Source organism: Microcaecilia unicolor, chromosome 2, assembly GCF_901765095.1.
Source record: "Microcaecilia unicolor chromosome 2, aMicUni1.1, whole genome shotgun sequence".
Taxonomy (NCBI): Eukaryota; Metazoa; Chordata; class Amphibia; order Gymnophiona; family Siphonopidae; genus Microcaecilia; species Microcaecilia unicolor.
The window spans coordinates 264,741,625-264,761,267 of record NC_044032.1 but is presented as its reverse complement, the minus strand read 5'-3'; the positions used below and the strand labels follow the sequence as shown (position 1 = coordinate 264,761,267).

The 19,643-nt window shown below is 48.8% G+C and overlaps 1 protein-coding gene across 5 annotated transcripts in view; it reads left to right on the top strand.

The window, feature by feature from the left end:
- The first annotated feature begins 282 nt into the window (after positions 1-282).
- The window catches only part of LOC115463520 (protein bicaudal D homolog 2-like), a 160,564-nt gene continuing 141,203 nt past the window's right edge, over positions 283-19,643 (top strand). For 2 of the 5 annotated variants that reach the window (XM_030194106.1, XM_030194103.1), the window contains exons 1-2: positions 283-442; positions 9,715-10,001. In XM_030194106.1, coding sequence (XP_030049966.1) covers positions 9,801-10,001 — 201 coding nt within the window. In that variant the 5' untranslated portion in view covers positions 283-442; positions 9,715-9,800. Of the gene's footprint in view, positions 443-9,462; positions 9,497-9,714; positions 10,002-19,643 lie in introns of those variants that run through there. The other 3 variants (XM_030194105.1, XM_030194104.1, XM_030194107.1) reach the window with 3 other exon arrangements.

Below are 19,643 nucleotides of genomic sequence, written 5' to 3'. Positions count from 1 at the left end.
AGTCCTCCAGACCAATCCAAAGCCAAACTTCCTTGCTTGCTCTTAGCAACCACATTAAAACCCTCCCGCTTCCCGCCTTCAATCTGCCTAAATTCTGCCTTCCCTATTGCGCCTCCGGAACAATTGTCTCCGAGCGAAACCAATCCGGAAGCGGAGGCGTGGTGAGCGGGCTTTAGCCGGCCAATCAGCAGCCACGCTCGGAATGTGTGGGCGGGATTGATTTTGTGACTTAGCTGTTAAGCACGAGCAATTTTTAAACCTTTTTTTTGTTTGTTTAAATTTAGCTACCGGAAAAGGATCGCTGCGTAGAGAAGTAAGAATCGGCGCATTTAACGGATTTGTAATTCGCTGGGGGAAAATAATATATATATATACGTAAAAGGAATAATGTATTTAAAAACCTGGAGAAAACTTGTTACCACTACAGAGCTGGATGCCTGAGGTAAGAAAGTAAAAATAAAGTTTTCTGGTCGGTAAACTACAAAAAAACAAACTTTGATGTCAGACGAATTTTGTAAAACTGATTTGCTGAAACAATCCCTGTTTTTTTTTTTTAAGGAACTAGAATTCGTGAAGAGAGAAAAGATAGTGTTGTTTTTTTCCGATCTTTTTTGTCACCTGCTGGAGCCTTGTCCCGTCCTTTCATGTAGGGGGCTGTGTATAGTTACAGACTGCAAGTTGTGTTTAGTTTATCCACACAAAAAAAATCCCATTGTGCAGAAACGTGTTTCTTTGATTTATCAATAGTTTGTGTTCTACTTTTAGCGATTGTTTTCTTCCTCTATCCTTGCAACTGTATGCAATGTACTAGGGAAACGAATATGTGGTTTGAAAAATTATAGTCACTCACACTTCCTATTTTGCGTTAAAATGGGGGCACAAAGTGGTTAATTGACATGGGCAAAACTATTTGCATAAAAAACACGTTGAACTTTTTAAAAATACTGTATACAAATCATAAATCATTTTTAAAAAATTAGCTTTTTAACCAAGTACGTTGGAAGTGTTGTGATGACTAGAAGGCTCATTTTCAAAGCACTTAGCCTCCCAAAGTTCCATAGAAACCTATGGAACTTAGCCTCCCAAAGTGCTTTGAAAATATGCCTCTAGGTAACTTAAAAATGTGCACGTATGGTTCAATGTTCAATACCTGGAAAATACTTGGGCAGTTTTGTCCCTGGCTTTTTGGAGGGAAAAATGTTATCAATAGTTCCTATTCAAAGGGGAACAAACTGAAGAAACACACTCGTGTAGCCTGTGGTAACAAATAAAATACAAAGATGCATTAGGGGGCTAGATATCTTGACGAAGGCAGATCGATTTTTGTGTATGTATTTTTTTTTTTTTTCTGGAGTTGGCTATCCAAAAGGTAAGAGGAACCCAGTGATCTTGGAGTGTAATCTGACTCCAGGAGGTTGAGGCTGAGAGCTTGTCATTGAGTAAAACACAAGTAGTTTTAGGTCGTCTTAAACCATTATTTTAATTGAGTCCCAATTTTGTGTGGTTATCAGAACCGATTTATTAGTATTAACTGCCTTTATGAAGAAATTCACCCAAGGGGGTGTACAAACGTAATTTTGTTAAACAGCATAATAATAGTACAATGACCAGATATGATAAACTTAGAAATGACAAATTGAAGCACAGTAATAGAATTAACATGAAAGTCAGAAATGTATATATTTAATAGCACTGTAGAAAATTATGTAACAAATATGAAAAAGTCATTACAATATGGCTATAAAATAGTATGGAAGGAAATAAAAATAATGTAGATATAATATGAAGTCAGCATAATACCAATGAAACGCCTAATAAGCACACATTGGAATATTCAGATAACAGGAACAACATTAGCATTATATTTAAGATTACGATAAGATGAAACATCTTACTATGTAGCTGAAGGGCCCAGCCAAGTGCTGACAAGATGGGTAATGTAGAGTCAACTGGGATAAATTGATGGGTGGCTAAACTGATTGTGAATTATATGTACACTAGAGAATGACACGGGGACAAAGTTTGTCTCTGTCCCCAACCCCGCCCCGTGGGCTCTGTCCTCATCTGCAGAAGCCTCGAACACTTATGATTTTATATTTAAATCTTTTTATTAAAATATAAAAAGAAACAATATGCTGTGGAACTGTTGTGTATAAATTACAAATGGAGAACAATAATAACCATGAGCAGCTATAATACCTCTCCTCTACCTTTCCAACCCCAACAATAGGTCATTTCTACTACACCAAGGAATCCTAATTCACACTGTTAAAATGTCCAGGGGTATAAAATACAACCCGTTCTATATGCCCTAGAGGGGAAAAATATGCCCTATAAAGCACTGTTATGTTTTTTTTTAATCTGTGGATAAATAAGAAATCATCAACAATCTCAGGATTCAATCTAGCTCTCCTGTCGTCCACAGTCCTTCCTGGAATAGAAGTTGTCTTCTTAGAAGATGTGCTGGTAGCAGGATGTATAGGAGTTCCCATGCAAAGTTTGCTAGTTGTGGCCAGTATGTTTGCTTGTTTTTCCAAAAAATCAAAATATCTTTGTAGGCAACACTTAAACATAAACAGTCTAGTTCATTAACAGGCTTCAAAGTAGAAAATGACACAGGGATAAAGTTTGGGTCTGTCCCCATCCCCGCGGTTACTGCGGTTTCCCGTCCCCGTGTCATTCTCTAATGTACACTCAAGAAGATATGAGAGGATCTGCTCTAACAGGGTGCAGGCTAGTCCAGGTGTGGAGTGAATGGATAGTTATCACATGTATTAAAGGTAGGGCTATATACATTGATCTAAATTTTTAATTGCACAATTACTCGCATAAAGTGCACCCTTATAACCAAAATACAAATAATCATTTATCTTGCCTTTTGTTTGGTGATTTTATCTTTCTAATCATCTGTCTCTGGTTCTGCTTTTCTGTGCTCTAAACTGTTCCCAGGTCCTCTTTTGCTTTTTTACTACTACTACTTACATTTCTATAGCGCTACTAGACGTACGGCAGCGTTGTATACTTGAACATGAAGAGACATTCTTCACCTTCACTTCGTGCTCTATATTCATCTTTCACTTTCAACTTTCTTTCATTTTTCTTCCTACTTCTCAAATCTAGTTTCCATTTTCTTCCGTCTCCTTTCAGCCTACTCTCCATTTCTTCCATCTTTCTTGCCTTTCCTTCCCCTTCCTCTCCTCTCTATGGGCATTATCTCAAGTATAAACCCCATGAGACTGGATGCTTTGGTCTGAGGTTTCTGCCCCCCCCCCCCCCCCCCCATGCTTCTGCACCTTTCTCTCCTCCCCCTCCCCCTAACTCCATGTGCTCTGGCATCTTTTTTTTTTTTTTTTTTTTTCCCTTCTATCGTCCCCTATGTTTGCTTTCACTTCGTCCCTCCTCACTCTCCCGGTGACCCTTTAAAATTGCCCATACAAAGGACAGTGCTAAGCATGTGCTACTTCTCTTGCCAGAGACCTCCCTTTCTAGCATCCTGCCTGCAGGAAACATGAAGTTTCGTCAGAGGAGGTAGGACACTAGAGAAGCAGCGTGTGCTTTACGCTGCTGTCTGTACAGGAACGTTCAGAGGGGTGTCGGGGTGGGGGAGGCAGAGGCGGAATGCGATATTCATGAGTTAAAATTATTAACACAAGTTAAAATTTTAACACAATCACATTTATTCCTTGTCATCAACAGCAGATGAATTCATTAACTGATGGGTTGTATCCGCCTACCAGCAGGTGGAGCTAGAGAACACTGAAAGACACAGTGACTCAGGACGGCCAGCTCCTTCTGCCTCTATCTCCCAGCAGGTGTGGACATCGCTTTAGCAGCTCCTGGATTTCTGCCTGGGGAGGCTCCTGTGCTTTGCCAGTAGAGCGGGAGTGTTGAGGCTGGTGGTGCTCACTTTGAAGACATACTTGGTTTTGTTTCCTGTCCCTGCCTTACCCCATACCCCCATCCTCCCGGAGTCCCTCTGTTGCTGCCTGCCTCCAACTTTCCTCATAATGTAAAAAAAGAAAAAGGGGCGTGCTTTTACTGCGCAGCTATTGTGAGGCTTTATCCAGAAATTCTGGTTCTGTGCAGCGTGACTGGAGCTCGTTGACTCGGTCTTCTGAGGTGAGAGTGGTGCCCAGCTCCTCCGGGTAGATTCCCGCGGACAGCGTTCTGTGCGGGGTAAGTTTTGGCGCGAAGCCACCATTTTATTTCTATATTTCCGTCCGGTCGGGCGATGGCTGCTGCTCCGTAGACGCTCATGATAGTACGCGCATGGAGAGCGGTGATTCTTCCCGCACGATGGAGCTGGCAGCGGGTGCCATTTTGGAAGCGCTGCATTACTCGACCCTCGCGGTGGCGGAGGAGTCTGAGTGCAGGGGGACGCCTCGTTCCGAGGCTGCTAGAGAAGCTCCTTCCTCTGCTTCGCCTAATTCGAGAGTGGAGGGCCAGGATGAGTTTTTCTCCCCTGAATTTGTGCTGCTGATGCATAAGCCTTCATGTTAAAGAGGGCTCTGCCGGAGGTGTCTGACACTTCGTTGCGGACTGGATTCGCTCCAGGTTTTGATAGCCCAGTGTTGGCTCCTGATTTTGCAGTTTCCCCCGAGCGTTGGACTGACGCTAAACGTGGACGGGTAAATTCCCCGTCTTGAGTGTGGCGCCTCTCCCTTTGCCCTCCGTGGTCAGGCTGTGGGGAGTCTGAGGGTTCTGGCAGGCCCTCATGGACAGATGATCCAGATGAGGGTTCCTGTTTGCCACAGGACTTGGATGATCCTAAAGCGGTACGGATTTTCCACCGCGATGAGCTGCCAGCGCTCATGTCTGACGCCTTGCAGGCCCTTTCTATTGAAGATCCGGCCGAGGGTGATGCCGCCTCTGTTAATCCTAGGATGGCTAGTACTAAGAAGCCTTCTCGGTCTTTTCCTGTGCATGACTCCATCCAAGAGCTTATTTTTGCTCAATGGTCTGACCCTGATGGGCCTTTGAAGGTGGCCAGGACTATGGGTCAGCTTTACCCTCTGAGTGAGGATCACTTGGCCCCTTTAGGGATGCCTAAAGTGGATGCGTTAGTCACGGCTGTGACTAAAAAGATAACTCTCCCGGTGGAGGGAGGGGTCGCTTTGAAATCTCGGGCCTTTCCTTAAGGGTGGCTATTTGTAGCTTCTATGCAGCCCGCGGGCCTGCCTTTCCTGGTTACAGCAGGCGGTTGATCAGCCTGCGGATAGTGCGGGGTCCCTCGCTGAGGTTGACCCACGTATGGAGTCTGCCTTTTTGGCTGATGCCCTTTATGATCTGGTCAGAGCTTTGGCTAAACAAATGTCTGTGGTGGTTGCGGCCTGCCACCTTCTCTGGCTGCGTCATTGGGAGGCTGAGATGGCCTCTAAACAAAGGCTGGTGAGGTTACCCTTTCGGGGCCTTCTGCTGTTTGGTGAGGAATTGGAGAAGATTGTTAAAGACCTAGGGGACTCTTAAGTCCCAGCGGTTGCCTGAGGATAGGCCAAGGCCTTCTCCAAAAGTCCTGTTTTTCCCTCCTCTTCCAGGCCACGTTTCTGCGAAGGTCGCAAATATCGCCCGGGGCGCTCTGCTGGGGTTTCTGGACATGGCCGTTTTCAGCAGAGGAATTCCTTTCGCTCAAACAGCGGCCGGGCCACAGCCTGGAGTTTAGGGGCGTCCTCCACGATGATGGGACGCTGGTCCACTCGTCGATTCCTGCAGTAGGAGGTCGTCTTTCCCTCTTTCTCGAGGAGTGGACCAAGATTTCTTCAGATCAGTGGGTCCTGGACCTGATCACAGAAGGTTACCGATTGCAATTTGGTGCCCCGGTGAGAGACGCCTTTATGGAGTCCCGATGAGGCACTGCCGTCAATCGGGCGGCGGTAGAGGAGACCTTGCAAATCTTGCTGCACCTCAGGGCGGTGATTCCGGTACCTCCTGCCGAACACGGCTGCGGTCGCTACTCCATTTATTTTGTGGTACCTCGAAAAGGCGGGTCTTTCAGACCGATCCTCGACTTACGAAGGGTCAACGAGGCACTAAGAGTGCGCCACTTTTGCATGGAAACCCTGCACTCAGTCATTGCGGCAGTACAGCCAGGAGAGTTTTTCACGTCTCTGGACCTAAAAGAAGCGTATTTGCACATATCTATTTGGCCTCCGCATCAGCGGTTTTTCCGGTTTGCGGTTTTGGGCCAACATTTCCAGTTTCGGGCCTTGCCTTTTGGCCTAGCCACAGTTCCCCGTACTTTTTCCAAGGTGATGGTGGTGGTAGCTGCTTTTCTCAGGCGAGAGGGTATCAGAGTTCACCCTTACCTTGACGACTGGCTCAGGGCGGATTCGGCAGACGAGAGCCGACTCGACACGACCAGAGTTATAACTGTTCTTCAGACTCTGGGCTGGGTGATCAATTTGCCCAAAAGTCACCTGACCCCCTCTGTCTCTCGAGTATTTGGGGGTCCGGTTCGACACGGCCTCGGGGTTCGTCTTTCTCCCCGACCACAGGCAATGCAATCTTCAGAATCGGGTCAGTCTGTTCCTGCAGATGCCTCGCCCTCGAGCTTGGGACTTTGTTCAGCTCCTGGGATCGATTACGGCCACCATGGAGGTGGTTCCCTGGGTGAGAGCTCATATGAGGCTGCTGCAGATTGCTCTGCTCCAGCAATGGTCTCCGATTTCCCAGGAATACCAACGCAGACTTACGTGGCTCTCTGCGGCCCGCCACAGTATGGTTTGATGGCTCTCCGACAGGATGCTGTGCCAGGGAATGCCACTCGCACTTCCTTCTTGGTGCTTGGTAATAACGGATGCCAGCCTTTCGGGCTGGGGAGCTCATTGCCAGGGAAGCTATGCTCAGGGTCAGTGGCCACCCGTGGAAGCGGAGTGGTCCATCAATCGCTTGGAACTGAGAGCGATATTCCAGGCTCTTCTGGCCTTCCACAAGACTCTGGAGGGGCTTCCTGTCCATGTTTTGTCAGACAATATGACAGCGGTGGCCTACATCAATCACCAGGGCGGCACTCGGTGCAGGGCACTGGCCGCGGAGGCCGCTCAGATTTTCCTCTGGGCCGAGCTCCACTTGCATCTGCTGTCGGCAGCTCACATAGCAGGTCACAGCAACGTGCAGGCCGATTTCCTCAGCAGACATCTATTGCTGTGCATCTGGATTATCACCTCTTAGCTCTGCGCTTTTCTCTACTTTTCTGCAGGGAAGTGGTTATGTTCTAGGTCTGGAATTTGACTCTCCCTTAGTTGGTTTTTCCTCAGTTTGGTGTTAGTGGCTAGCTTCCTCTTTGTTCCTGGCCTGGCGAGAGTTATTTCTTCCTCACTGCCTTACGGCTGCATTTTGCTCTCTATGGTCTGAGGATTCCAGATCTGTGATGCTTACCTCCTTGGCGGGAGTTCTTTCTCTACGTTGACTGCTGCTCCTTATCGGTTGCCTAGGAGGGCGGTCATTGTGGCTCAGAAACCACTTGAGGGCCGAGAGTGTCTTTTGGGGCATGGGGCTTTCTCTTCTTGTAGTTTTAGTCCCTCTGGGTCAGGGGAGTGCAGCGCCAGGTCTGCATTTCTACAAGTTGTGCTCCTTTCCTGTTGGCTTCCTGGCAGCACCTTCTTCTCTGGCTGTTCCCCGGGGCTCCATTTATGCATTTTGCTTGTTGAGCGCAGCTCCATCGCTGCTTATTCTGCAACCTTTCATCTCTGCATGTTGGAACGCAGCTCCATTGGCACATGTTGAGTGTAGTTCTTTCTCTGTAGGTCTCAGTGTGGGGCACAGTCCTGTGTCTGCATGTAGAACACGACTCTGTGTCCTGTGGAATGTAGCTCATTGTCTGCGTATGGAATGCAGCGCTCTCTTTGCGTATGGAATGCAGCTCCCTGTCTGCGTGCAGAGCGCAGCTCCACTGCCTGTTGAGTATAGCTCCATCTCTGTGTGTTTAGCACAATTCTTCTCTGCAAATTGGGCTTAGTTCCAGGGTGGTATGTGGAGCACAGTTCTATGACTGCAGGTGCTGCACAGCTTCATGTCTGCATAGGAAGCATAGCTCCTTGCCGGCATCTGGAGCGCAGCTCCTGGTTTGCATGTGGAAAGCAGCTCCTTGTCTGCGTTTTATATACAGTTCCATCGCTACCGCAGCTTCAGTTCTGCAGGTACCTCTAACATCCAGCTCTTTCAGTGGGGCACTGCTCTTTCTCTGTCTTACTCTCAGCTTTTTCTCTGCTTGTTCAGCGCATTTCTATCTTTGCCAGAGGTGTGCATCTCTTTCTCTGCCTGTGGTGCATGGCTCAGTTTGTGTGCTTTGGGTTCAAATCCTTTTGTTCTCGTTGAGCACAGATCCTAGTCTGCCTGATGAGCACAGCTTCTTTTCTGTCCCTTGAGTACAGGTCAGTCTCTGACTGTGGAGCATATTTTCACCTTTGCCTGTTGAACACTGTTTCACCTTGTCGGTCAACCCCAGCTTTTTTTCCTGCGAGTTGGATACAGTAACTTCTCGGCAGCTGTGGCATACCACAGTTTAGACTGCTAGACAAGACTGTCATGTCTCCTGTTAACTACCATTCCTGTGGCACCTTTTCTTGCTGTAGCCTCTTGGTGGCTGGCGAGAAGCTTCTCCATTGCTGGAGTTTGAATTAGTCTCTGCTCGTTTTGTGGCTACTTGGCACCTTGGGGGTCTTTTCTACACGTGTGGCTCTCAACATTTTTTGTCTCCTTTTTGTTCTCTTGGCTCTGTTCTTTTATCCTTAAGTCCAGAGTGAGCTGGTTGAGGAGTACTCTTTTTCTACGGTTTTACCCTGGTATGCTGCTGACCTTTTCTTCATGGTTCTCTTGGAGAGACTAGCGCTCCAGTTGGTTCTCTAGACTGTGGAGTTTGATTATCTCACTAGGTGCGGGTCTGGGTGGTTCCTGGGCCTTGCTTCCTTCTATGAAGTGTGGCGCACTGTTTGGAGTTTCGTACTCCTAGTACTTGTTAGGGTTGTTTCATCCAACCATCTTGGACTCTAGGCAGACCGGTAGGTTTGGGAGTTAGTCCTGCCAGGGTTCAGAGAAGTGAATCCCGGTCTAGGATAGACAGTTCTTCTCCTTGTTGCTCGGATACAACTGTTGCCTTCCTTCCATGGGGGGTCCTTTGGCATTAGTATCTTTAGGTGCTTCTTTTGCTTCTCATGGGACAGGGGTATATAATTTTTCTTTTGCTCAGGATGTTTGTTTTACGTCCTATGGCTTCAGTTCCTTTTCTGGTGTCTAACTTTGTTCCATTTTGGTAGCCCGGTGGTTCGGATATTCGAATCCTTTTCTGCTGATCAGTTGTTTGCTGTGTGTATAGCTTTGTTGATTTTTCAACCTTCATTCTTCTTTTCTCCCCCACCACCCTCTTTTGGAAAACTGCTTTGCTACATCCCATTCGTCTGGACTGCAGTTCAACGCTCTCTATCTCCACCTGCTGGTAGATGGTCACAACCCACAAGTCTCTGGATTCATCTGCTGCAACTAAAGGAAAGAACATTATCAGGTAAGAATTTTTCAACAGTTCACAGGCTTGAAAACCCCCTGTTTCGTGACATAGGCGTAAATGTTTGCACCCAAATTTAGGTGTGAGAAGCTAGCTAGCTAGTATTCTGTAAAAGGGATATTAATGGCACCTGACTTTAGGCATCATTTACCGAATCTGGCCTTTATTGACTTAATGAAAATGAGTACGCTTAAATTTTATTCATGTTTTTCTTTCAGTGTAACTTCACTATCCGTGTTTCCAAACCCCAGTGAGTCCTTTTGAAAGGAGAGCGGATTGGAAGAAAAACCAAGTTGAAGGAGCCATGGTTGGGGAGGATGTTGCGCTGCTAAAAGCAGAGGTGGCACGTCTTACAACCGAGTTGCAGGAAACGATAGAAGAGAAGGTTCAGGCTGCCCAGTATGGCTTGGCTGTGCTAGAGGAGAATGTGGAACTGAAACAGAAACAAGGGGATCTGGAGGCTGAATGTGAAGCTTTGAAACTGGAACTTAACCAAATTAAAGAGGTAAACTAGCATGTTTCCATAGCATCCTGTCAGACCAGTCCGGACCAGTAGGTTGTGTCCCTCTATCAGCAGATAGAGACTGAGGAAGAAAATAGTTTTGTGACTTGCCCCTTAAGAGTATTATGCAGCATAGAATGTTTAGTATTTTCTCTGTCTCCCAGGCATATGGATGACGGGCTAACAGTCCTGCTTCTGATCTGGTTTATAACTAAGTTTGTTGAGTTTTAACTACTCTTGGGGTTTTCTGGTCCTGAGCCAGTTTTATACTGAGGCTGAGTTTGGGGGGTGCCTATTTGACTTGTTCTCCTGAACCAGCTTCTCAGCTGTGTTGAGTTGGAGGTGCCTTCCTGGGTTTGTTCTCCTGACCTAGTTTTAATGCCTGTGGTTTAGTTGAGCTGGGGTGCTTTCTTGGGCATAAGCTCCTGTGTAAAAAAAAACAAAACAAAAAACTGTTTTATGAAGCTGAAGTATATCCGAGGTCTGTTGAGATCCCTACGACCCCTTCCCACTGGACTGTTGGACCCTAACATCTCCTGTGAAAGTCAGCCTGCATTGGGTGAGCCTGTTCTGATTTATTTCAGTTATTTCTGCACTCTAGTGTTTGTACCTCAGTGCCTCATTAAGTTCTCACTGGTATCTGGCTTGACGTTTTTTTCACAGCAGGGATCACTGGCAGGAACCTTTGATCTGGTTTCTATAAGCAGTGAAATGTTCTGTGTGACTGTCTATAATCAGCAAATATTTCTTTGATTCTCTTATGTGGAGGATTAACTACTCCGTTTCTGTGTGACATTAAATGTTCCTCAGTGCTCAGACTGTTAAAACTTTTCCTGCCAAAATTCTTTTTCTGTTTGTCAGCTGGTGTTTGTTTTTTCAAGTGTTTCCTGGCAATTTGATTTACAGGAAGTTAATCCAGGCTTCCTTAGCGTGACAACAGATTAATTCAGGAGAAGTGGATTATGCCCATCCAGCAGTAGGTGGAGATTGAGGACACAGAGTTGCACTGTGCCTTAAGTTTGTCTCCCAGTATACTTCTATCTCCAGCAGGTGGTAGACATGTCTGATGACTTCTGGATTGGGGTCTTGACTTCTGTTCCCAGTTTCTGGGCTCTGGGGGTTGGTGTCTGGTCTGTGCAGCCTTAGGAACACACAGTGGTGCTAGGTCCCTCCCCTTCCCTGCCTCGGGTCTCCATCTAAATCCGGGGTTTCTAACCTTGGTTTCGAGGGCCATAACCCAGTTGGGTTTTCAGGATTTCCCCATTGAATATGAATGACATCTATTTGCAAGCACTGCCTCCATTGTATGCAAGTAGATCTCGTGCATATTCATTGTGGAAATTCTAAAAACCTGACTGGGTGAGGACCGAGGATGGATCCTCTTACTGTAAATGCTGGCAGATGTTCAAGTAATGTATTCTTGGGCCCTTCAAGTATTGGTGCTCTTGTTAAGCATATGTGATACATCCTCATTGCCCCTTCAGACCATTCTAGACTTGTGGGTATATGTACTCCTACCAGCAGGTGGGGCCTGAGAAGTATGGGACAATGCCACCCAATGCCACAGGTCAGTAAGTGTCTTATGCAGCCCTCTGCCAGTCAGTGTTTCTGGATCTCCAGCAGATGGTAGGATAAGCTATCCTGTACAGCCTCGTCTATTCCAGTAGACCAAAGAGCCCTAGGTAGCTAGGGTAGGGAATTGATCCCTTCACATTAAAAAGAAGTGAGGCTTCTGTAGCATCACACAGATCAGTCTAGAGACGTAGTTTAACCCAGTACCAGCCAGTGGAGATAGGGAGCGCTGAATTGCAGTGTCATATAGGATGGAATGCTCCTTGGCCAGTTAGTATTCTCTCTTTCCAGCATGCAGATGGATGGTCTCTCACAAGCTCCTGGTCTCATTTGATGGTGGCTCCTTTTCTGGGTATCTCAGTTCAGTAGAGCTTTGGGGTGCACAGCTGAGCAGTGCCGGCTTTAGGGGGTACACCTGATCACTCCAGGTCCCTCCCCCACCCTTCTCCCCTCTCCAGCCGTTCCTCCATTCTCTTTCCTCACTAGAAAAAAAATTGGGGTATAATTCTTTAAAGCCCACAGCCTTGGCTGTAGGAGAGATACTGGTTTGGGCCAGTACAAAGGGCTTAGTGATGGAGAAGAGGAGAGTGTGCTTCCAGCAGCACAGGCAGGATTCCTGATGACTGGCTCTCACTCACTGGAAAAAAAATGGGGCGTAATTCTTTAAAGCCCACAGCCTTGGCTGTAAGAGAGGTACTGGTTTGGACCAGTATAAAGAGCTTAGTGATGAAGAGGAGGTGAGTGTGCTTCTACAGCACAGACAGGACTCCTGATGGCTGGCTCTCTCAGGGTGAGTGTATCTTTACTTTTTCTTTCACCTTTGGGTCAGTTGCGGTTTTACCTTTGTTTTCTTTACAATTGCTGCCAAAGTTGTTAAAAGCTGCTCCCACTGTGGGAAGTGGTGAGCAGCACTTGGGCAGTGTCCAGGTGGCTGTGCAGTCTGTCCTCTGGCAGAGGGGGCTGTTTTTGGAGAGGCCTCTAGTTTCCCATGCGGGAGAGATGTGGGCTCATCCTCCTTATGGGGCAGAAAGTGATCCGGCAGCCTTTTTAACTGCGGCGTGATTCGGGAGCAGCGCTGTTGGCGGCTCCTTTACCCGGCACTGCTTCAGAGGTTCTTACACATATCTTAACTGTGGTCTTCTGACCTTTTTTGTCCCACAAGTTCATTCTGCTGCTCTATAATACTTATATGTTGAAGAAGCCTTTTGAAGATTTCTGACTTGTTCCCTGCCTCACAGTTTCCACTGATGGGACCCTGCCCCAAAGAGGAAATGTTTGCACTCCAGCTGAGAAGTAGGGTCTATTGCTCCCCTGTCTCCTTATCATTCTGAAGGAGTCATTTCAGGGCAGTCCCTTTCTCACAGATGCATGAAGAATTGGAGGAGAGGGAGCTATTTACAGAGGAATCTGATGATCCCACCGCAGTGTGGGTGTTTCATAAGGAGGAGTTGCCTTTCTTTATACGTAAGGCTCAAAAAGTTCTTAATCTGCTAATCTTGAAATGGCGAGCACTAGAAGTCCGCTTCAGTGTTTTCCAGTGCATGAGGCTATTGCAAATAGGTGGGAAAATGTGGGATACAAATGCAATAAATAAAATATGCAGGAAGCTTTTGTTTGAGATGGCAGAACTAAGTCTCCAGTGTGTGGATCGTGTGCGGTCTGGGCTTGTTTTTTCATGGGTTCAGAAAGCCTCCTTGATGGAGGATCTTATTGGCTTTTTGCTGGTACTAGCATCAGGGCTGGCATACCTGGCAGATCTACTTTATGATCTTCAGACGTTAGCCAAAGAGGTTTTGTTGGCAGTCAGGGCTGACATTGGATCTGGTTGCAGCATTGGGCGGTGGCTGTTGTCTCTAAATCACACCTGGCGAGGCTGCCATTCCTGGGGATACTTCTCTTCGGGGAAGATCTGGAAAAAATTGTTAAAGTGCTAGGTGACTCGTGTGGACTTGTCCTGTTCTCGATTCAGGGAGGTGAGGTGCTACCGCCCAGGACGTTGTACAACCTTCCAGAGGTCTCGTTTTTCACAGAAGTCGCATCTTTTTCGTGGCGAGTCCCTCATACACAGCCCATGGCCAGAGCTCCCCAATGATGGGACCCTGTTCCATCTCCTACCGGTTATTGGGGGAACGGCTGTCTCAATTTGGGGGGGGCATGGACCAGGGTAACTTCTGACAAATGGGTCTTGGAGGTTATCCGGGACAGCTACAAGCTCGGGTTCGTGCACCCCTTGGTGGATTTTTTTTCCTCAAGTCACCCTGCAAATGCGCCGCCAAAGTGCGGTTTGAGTCACTGGCAGATTTACAGCAGCTAGGGGCAGTTTGTTCAGTACTCCATTTACTTTGTGGTAACCAAAAAGGGTGGCTTTCTTCATCCTGTTCTGAACATCAAGTACGTAAATAAGGCCTCGTGTATTTACCATTTTCGCATGGAAATTTTGCGTTCCTTGATTGCTGTGGTGCAGCCAGGAGAGTTTTTGATTGCTCTCGATCTCAATGAAGCGTATCTGCATATTCCTATTTGGCCTCCTCACCAGTGTTTTTTTCGCTTTGCAGTTCTCGGTCAACATTTTCAGTTCCAGGCCATGCCCTTCGGCCTCACTACTGCACCCCAGACCTTCTCCAAGGTATTGGTGGTGGTTGCGTTTTTTTTTTTTTCCTCCAGAAGGAGTACAGGTACACATCCCTACTTGGACGATTGGCGTCTTTGGGTGATGGACCAGGTGGTCAGCCTTCTTCAGTGTCTCGGCTGGGTGATCAATCTTCCCAAATACTATTGAACTCTTTCACAATCTCTGGAGTTACCTGGGTGTGTTATTCCACTCTCGGGCATGGACGGTGTCCATGTCACCAGCACACAGTCTATAGTTGCAGAGCCAGTTATTTTGCTGCAGAGTCCAGCGCCTCAGGCCTATGTGCAGGTGTTGGGATCAATGGCATCCACTCTGGATGTGGTCGTGTGGGCCAGAAGTCATATGTAGCCTCTTCAACTGTACCTGTCGGTGGTCTCCCCTCTTGGAGAACTACATGGTCTGTCATTTTCAATTCAAAGTGATGCCCTTGGCCTAGGCACAGCACCTCAGACTTTTTCCAAGGTCCTTGTCGTAGTGGTGGCCTATCTCAGAAAGGAAGGGATTCAAGTCCATTCTTATCTAGACGACTGGTTTGTGCAGGCGTCTTCTTTCGATGAGAGTCGATGGGCAACCGACAGAGTGGTCGGGTTGCTTCAATCGCTTGGTTGGGTGATCAACTTCTCAAAGTGCAGCTTTACGTTCTCCCAGACGCTGGAATACTTGGGAGTGTTCTTCGGTACCCAATCAGGGATAGTTTCTTTTCCTTCAGCTCGAGCACAGCGGTTGCAGGGTCAGTTGTGAGCTCTGTTACAAACTCCGATCCCGCGGGCTTGGGACTGTGTACAAGTTCTGGGTTCCATGACTTCCACCTTAGACGTCGTAAAGTGGGCCAGAGCTCACATGCGCCCCATGCAGTGACACCTTCTGAGCCGTTGGTCTCCTCTCTCGGAGGATTACGAGGTTCGGGTGCCATGTTTGACCCGTCTGCACACAATAATGCGCTGGTGGTTCATTCAAAAGAATTTGGTGTCTGGCATTCCTCTGCAAACCCCGGAATGGAAGATCGTGATCACGGATGCGTCGCTGTCTGGTTGGGGGGGCTCATTGCCTCAAACAGACGGCCCCAGGGCATTTGGACCTCGACGGACGCGTCTTGGATTTGTGGGTGATTTGTGGGTGATTCGTCTGGCCCTTCGGGATTTTGTCTCTTCTCCATGTTTGCCCAGTTTGAGTTCTCTCGGACAATGCGACGGCGGTCGCCTATGTGAACTGTCAGGGGGGCACCACTAGCGCATGAGGCAGCCCTGATCTGCCGTTGGGCAGAGACTCATCTCTCTCTTGACGGCAGTTCATATAGCGAGGTCACATAATGTGCAAGCGAACTTTCTCAGTCACCACCCGTTGGAGCCAAGGGAGTGGGACTCTCCCCTCTGGCCTTCGATCATTTAACTGTCTGTTGGGGGATGCTGGTGATGGACTTAATGGCCACCACATTCAATGCAAAGGTTCCCCGTTTCTTCAGCAGGGGAAGAGAGCTGGGCTCGGATGGCATCGATGCTCTTCTACAACCTTGGCCCAGGGGCCTGCTCTATGCCTTTTCCCCGTGGCCTATGGTGGGCAGGTTACTATGGTGACCCCGGATTTGCCCAGACGTCCCTGGTACGCAGATATGGTCAGGCTCCTGTTCGATCGTCCTCTCTGGCTCCAGGCGCAGGATGGTCTTGATGCGGGGACCAGTCATGATGTTGGATCCCTCCCCCTTTGGTCTTACGGCCTGGCCCTTGAAAGGGCGGTTGAGAAGGAAAGGGTATCCAGACGCGGTTATCACTACGATGCTTCAGGCTTAGAAAAGATCCACCTCGATACCTTCGATTTGTGGTGTGCGAGTTCAGGATTGTCAGCTGCTTCGGTATTGATTATCCTCACGTTTCTTCAGGAGGGTGTACAGAAATCACTTTCATTGAGTTCTCTTAAAGTGCAGGTGGCAGCTCTGGCATGCTTCAGGGGGCGCCGATCGCTTCCCACCTGGATGTGGTTTTGTTTTTTTGAGGGGCGTAAATTGGTCGCGTCCTCCGCATATGCCAGTTCTGCCATCCTGGAACCTTAATCTAGTTCTGAAAGCGCTTCAGTGTCCTCATTTCAAACCCTTATCGGGGATTACAGTTAAGAATCTTACCTTGAAGGCGATTTTCCTAGTAGCCATTACCTCGGCTCGGAGAATTTAAGAGTTGCAGGCTTTTTCTTACAGAGACCCCTTCCTGCATTTTACGGAGGCGGGGGTATCGATTAGGACAGTTTCTTCGTTTTTGCCCAAGGTGGTTTCTCGTTTCCATTTGGGGCAGTCTCTGCATTTGCCGACTTTTTGCCATGAAGATTACCCCGAGCAATTCTGGGCTTTTCACTGCCTCGACGTGAGACTGGCTCTTCTCAGGTATTTGGAGGTGACAAATTTCGTCTTTTTGACCATCTCTTCTTCCTTTTTAGAGGTAGGAAGAAGGGTCATATGGCTTCCAAGGCCACCATAGCCCATTGGGTGCAGGAGGCTATCACTTTGGCCTACGTGGCATTGGGCAAGCAAGCCCCTGCGCAAATTCGTGCTCAGGCTTCCTCCTATGCAAAGTCCTGTTTGGTTTCTCTGGAAGATATCTGCAGAGCTGCTACATGGGCTTCGGTCCATACAGTCGCTCGTCATCGGGTGGATGTGGCAGCTCGGCAAGATGCTGTGTTTGGCTCATTGGTGATTTCTGCCAGGTTGGGGGTATCCTGCCCTACTTTGACTGCTTGGGTACATCCCACAAGTCTCTGGATTGATCTGTGGGACGCTATGGAAGGGCAAATTAATTCTTACTTGATAATTTTCTTTCCATTAGTCCCAACAGATCAATCTAAAGACTTGTGGGTTGTGTCCCTCTACCAGCAGGTGAAGATTGAGAGAACCTCCAAGGTTTGCTATATGTGGACCTGTGCAGCCAAGTAAGCCTCAGTATGAACGATACCAAAGCAGTCAGGGCTGGTCTTAGCAAGTGCGGGGCCCTATGCAGACCAATTTGATGGGGCTCCGCCCCCTCCCTAGCTCCAGGGCCGGCCACCCCTCCCTCCAAGCTCCCAGACTGCTCCCTCCGAGCTCCAAGGCCCCCAGCTCCAGGGCCTCCCTCCCTCCCAGCTCCAAGGCCCCCCTCCCTCCCTCCCAGTCATTTTTTAACATCCCCCTCCAAAATCCAGTACTAGGTATGCCGAGAATACAAAACACTCAGGACCTATAGAGCAATTCTACCATACCATAAGTTAGTCATTTCTACTAAATCAGCCTCCAGTCCCAGTGCTAGCACCCTTATCCCACCTACCCTCCTTTTCAGCCCCCAGTTCCAGCCCCCTTCATCCACATGCCTTGTATTAGGGCCCCCTTTTCAGAACCATTCTCCCACCTGCCCCAGGCCCCATATGGCCCCTTCTCAGACCCCAGTGACAGTCCCCTTCTCCCATCCAAGAACCCCCTCCCCGCCCCCTTCTCCCATCCGTGATCCCCTCCCCAACCCCAGTCCCCTTCAACCATCCAAGAACCCCCTCTCCACCCCCTTCTCCCATCCATGAATACCCCTCCCACCTCAGTCCCCTTATCCCATTCAAGAACCCCAGTCCCCTCCCCACCTGTCCTCTTCTCCCATCCGAGAATCCCCTCCCCAGTCCCCTTCAACCATCCAAGAACCCCAGTCCCCTCCCCACCTGTCCTCTTCTCCCATCCGTGACCCCCCTCCCCAACCCCAGTCCCCTTCAACCATCCAATAACCCCCTCCCCACCCCCTTCTCCCATCCGTGAATACCCCAGTCCCCTCCCCACCTGTCCTCTTCTCCCATCCGTGACCCCCTCCCCAACCCCAGTCCCCTTCAACCATCCAATAACCCCCTCCCCACCCCCTTCTCCCATCCGTGAATACCCCTCCCACCTCAGTCCCCTTATCCCATTCAAGAACCCCAGTCCCCTCCCCACCTGTCCTCTTTTCCCATCCGTGACCCCCTCCCCACCCCTTCTCCCATCCGTGAATACCCCTCCCACCTCAGTCCCCTTATCCCATTCAAGAACCCCAGTCCCCTCCCCACCTGTCCTCTTCTCCCATCCGTGACCCCCTCCCCAACCCCAGTCCCCTTCAACCATCCAAGAACCCCCTCCCCACCCCCTTCTCCCATCCGTGATCCCCCTCTCCACCTCCCCATTTGAGAACCCCCACCCTTCTCACATCTGAGTCCCTCCCCCCCCGACTCACCTACCAGCTGAGCTCCATTCTGCCGCCCACCACCCTCACTGCCTTTAAAAAAAACAATTTGGAAGCGTCGGAGAGACAGTGACAGGCAGCACCTCGATCTGCCCTGCTACTAAAAATCTCTTCAACGTCGTTCGGGCCTTCCCCACATTGAGTCCCGCCCGCCCTCGCGGTAATTGGAAGTTACCTCAGAGGAGGGCGGGACTCAATGTGGGAAGGCCCAATGACGTCGAACAGATTTTAGTAGCAGGGCAGGCAGACGCGAGGCGCTGCCTGTCACTGTCTTCGGCGCTTCCAAATTGCGTTTTTAAAGGCAGGAGAGCAGCGACTCAGAGTACCCCCCCCCCCCCACCTGCTGACATCGGGGGGGGGCGGACTCCCCCCACCACGCCGCCGCCGCATCGGATTCGTTGGGAGGAAGGACGGACTGGAGCTCGGGCGGGCGGGGCGACTTGAGGCGCGCGGGGCCCCCTCGCCTTAAGACCGGCCCTGAAAGCAGTGGAATGGAAACAATAGAAAACTCTCCTGACATTGTCAGACCAAATGCCCAACATACTTCCACCACTTCCAAATTTATTTGTTTTTATTATTTAATCAAACGAAGGAACATTCAGAACAATGAAACCCAAAAAAACGACCCAACCGAAACAAACTGCAGACAGTAAATCCAGGGGGGGGGGGGGGCTCTTTTGAGTCTTTGGATAGTATGACTTTGAGGGACCTTACTTTGAATGCAGTGTGTTTGGTAGATATTGCCTCAGCTCGGCGAATCTCGAAACGGCAGGCACTGTCTTGCAGGAACCCTTTTCTCAAGTTCACGGAAGCAGGAGTATGCATTCAAATGGTGCCTTTTTTGCCCAAGGTGATTCATGTTTTCATTTGATTCAGTTGCTGGGTGCTTCTGGCGTTTCGCCGGGAGTACTACCCTGAGAATTACAGAGCAGTATGTTGCCTGGATGCCAGGCGCATCCCTCTCCCTCTCTTGTTACGTGGAAGTTACTAATTACTTCAAGCATTCGGATCATCTTTTTGTACTGTTTACAGGTCACCAGAAAGCCACTGTGGCACTCTGGTTATGGGAGGCAATAGTTTTGGCTTATTTATCGATGGACAGGTCTCCTCCCATACAGGTGAGCACATTCAACGAGAGCGCAAGCAGCTTCTCATGCTGAATCGCATTTGGTATCAGAGCTGCCACGTGGGCTTCAGTCCATACATTCTGTAAGCATTGTAGAGTGGCTA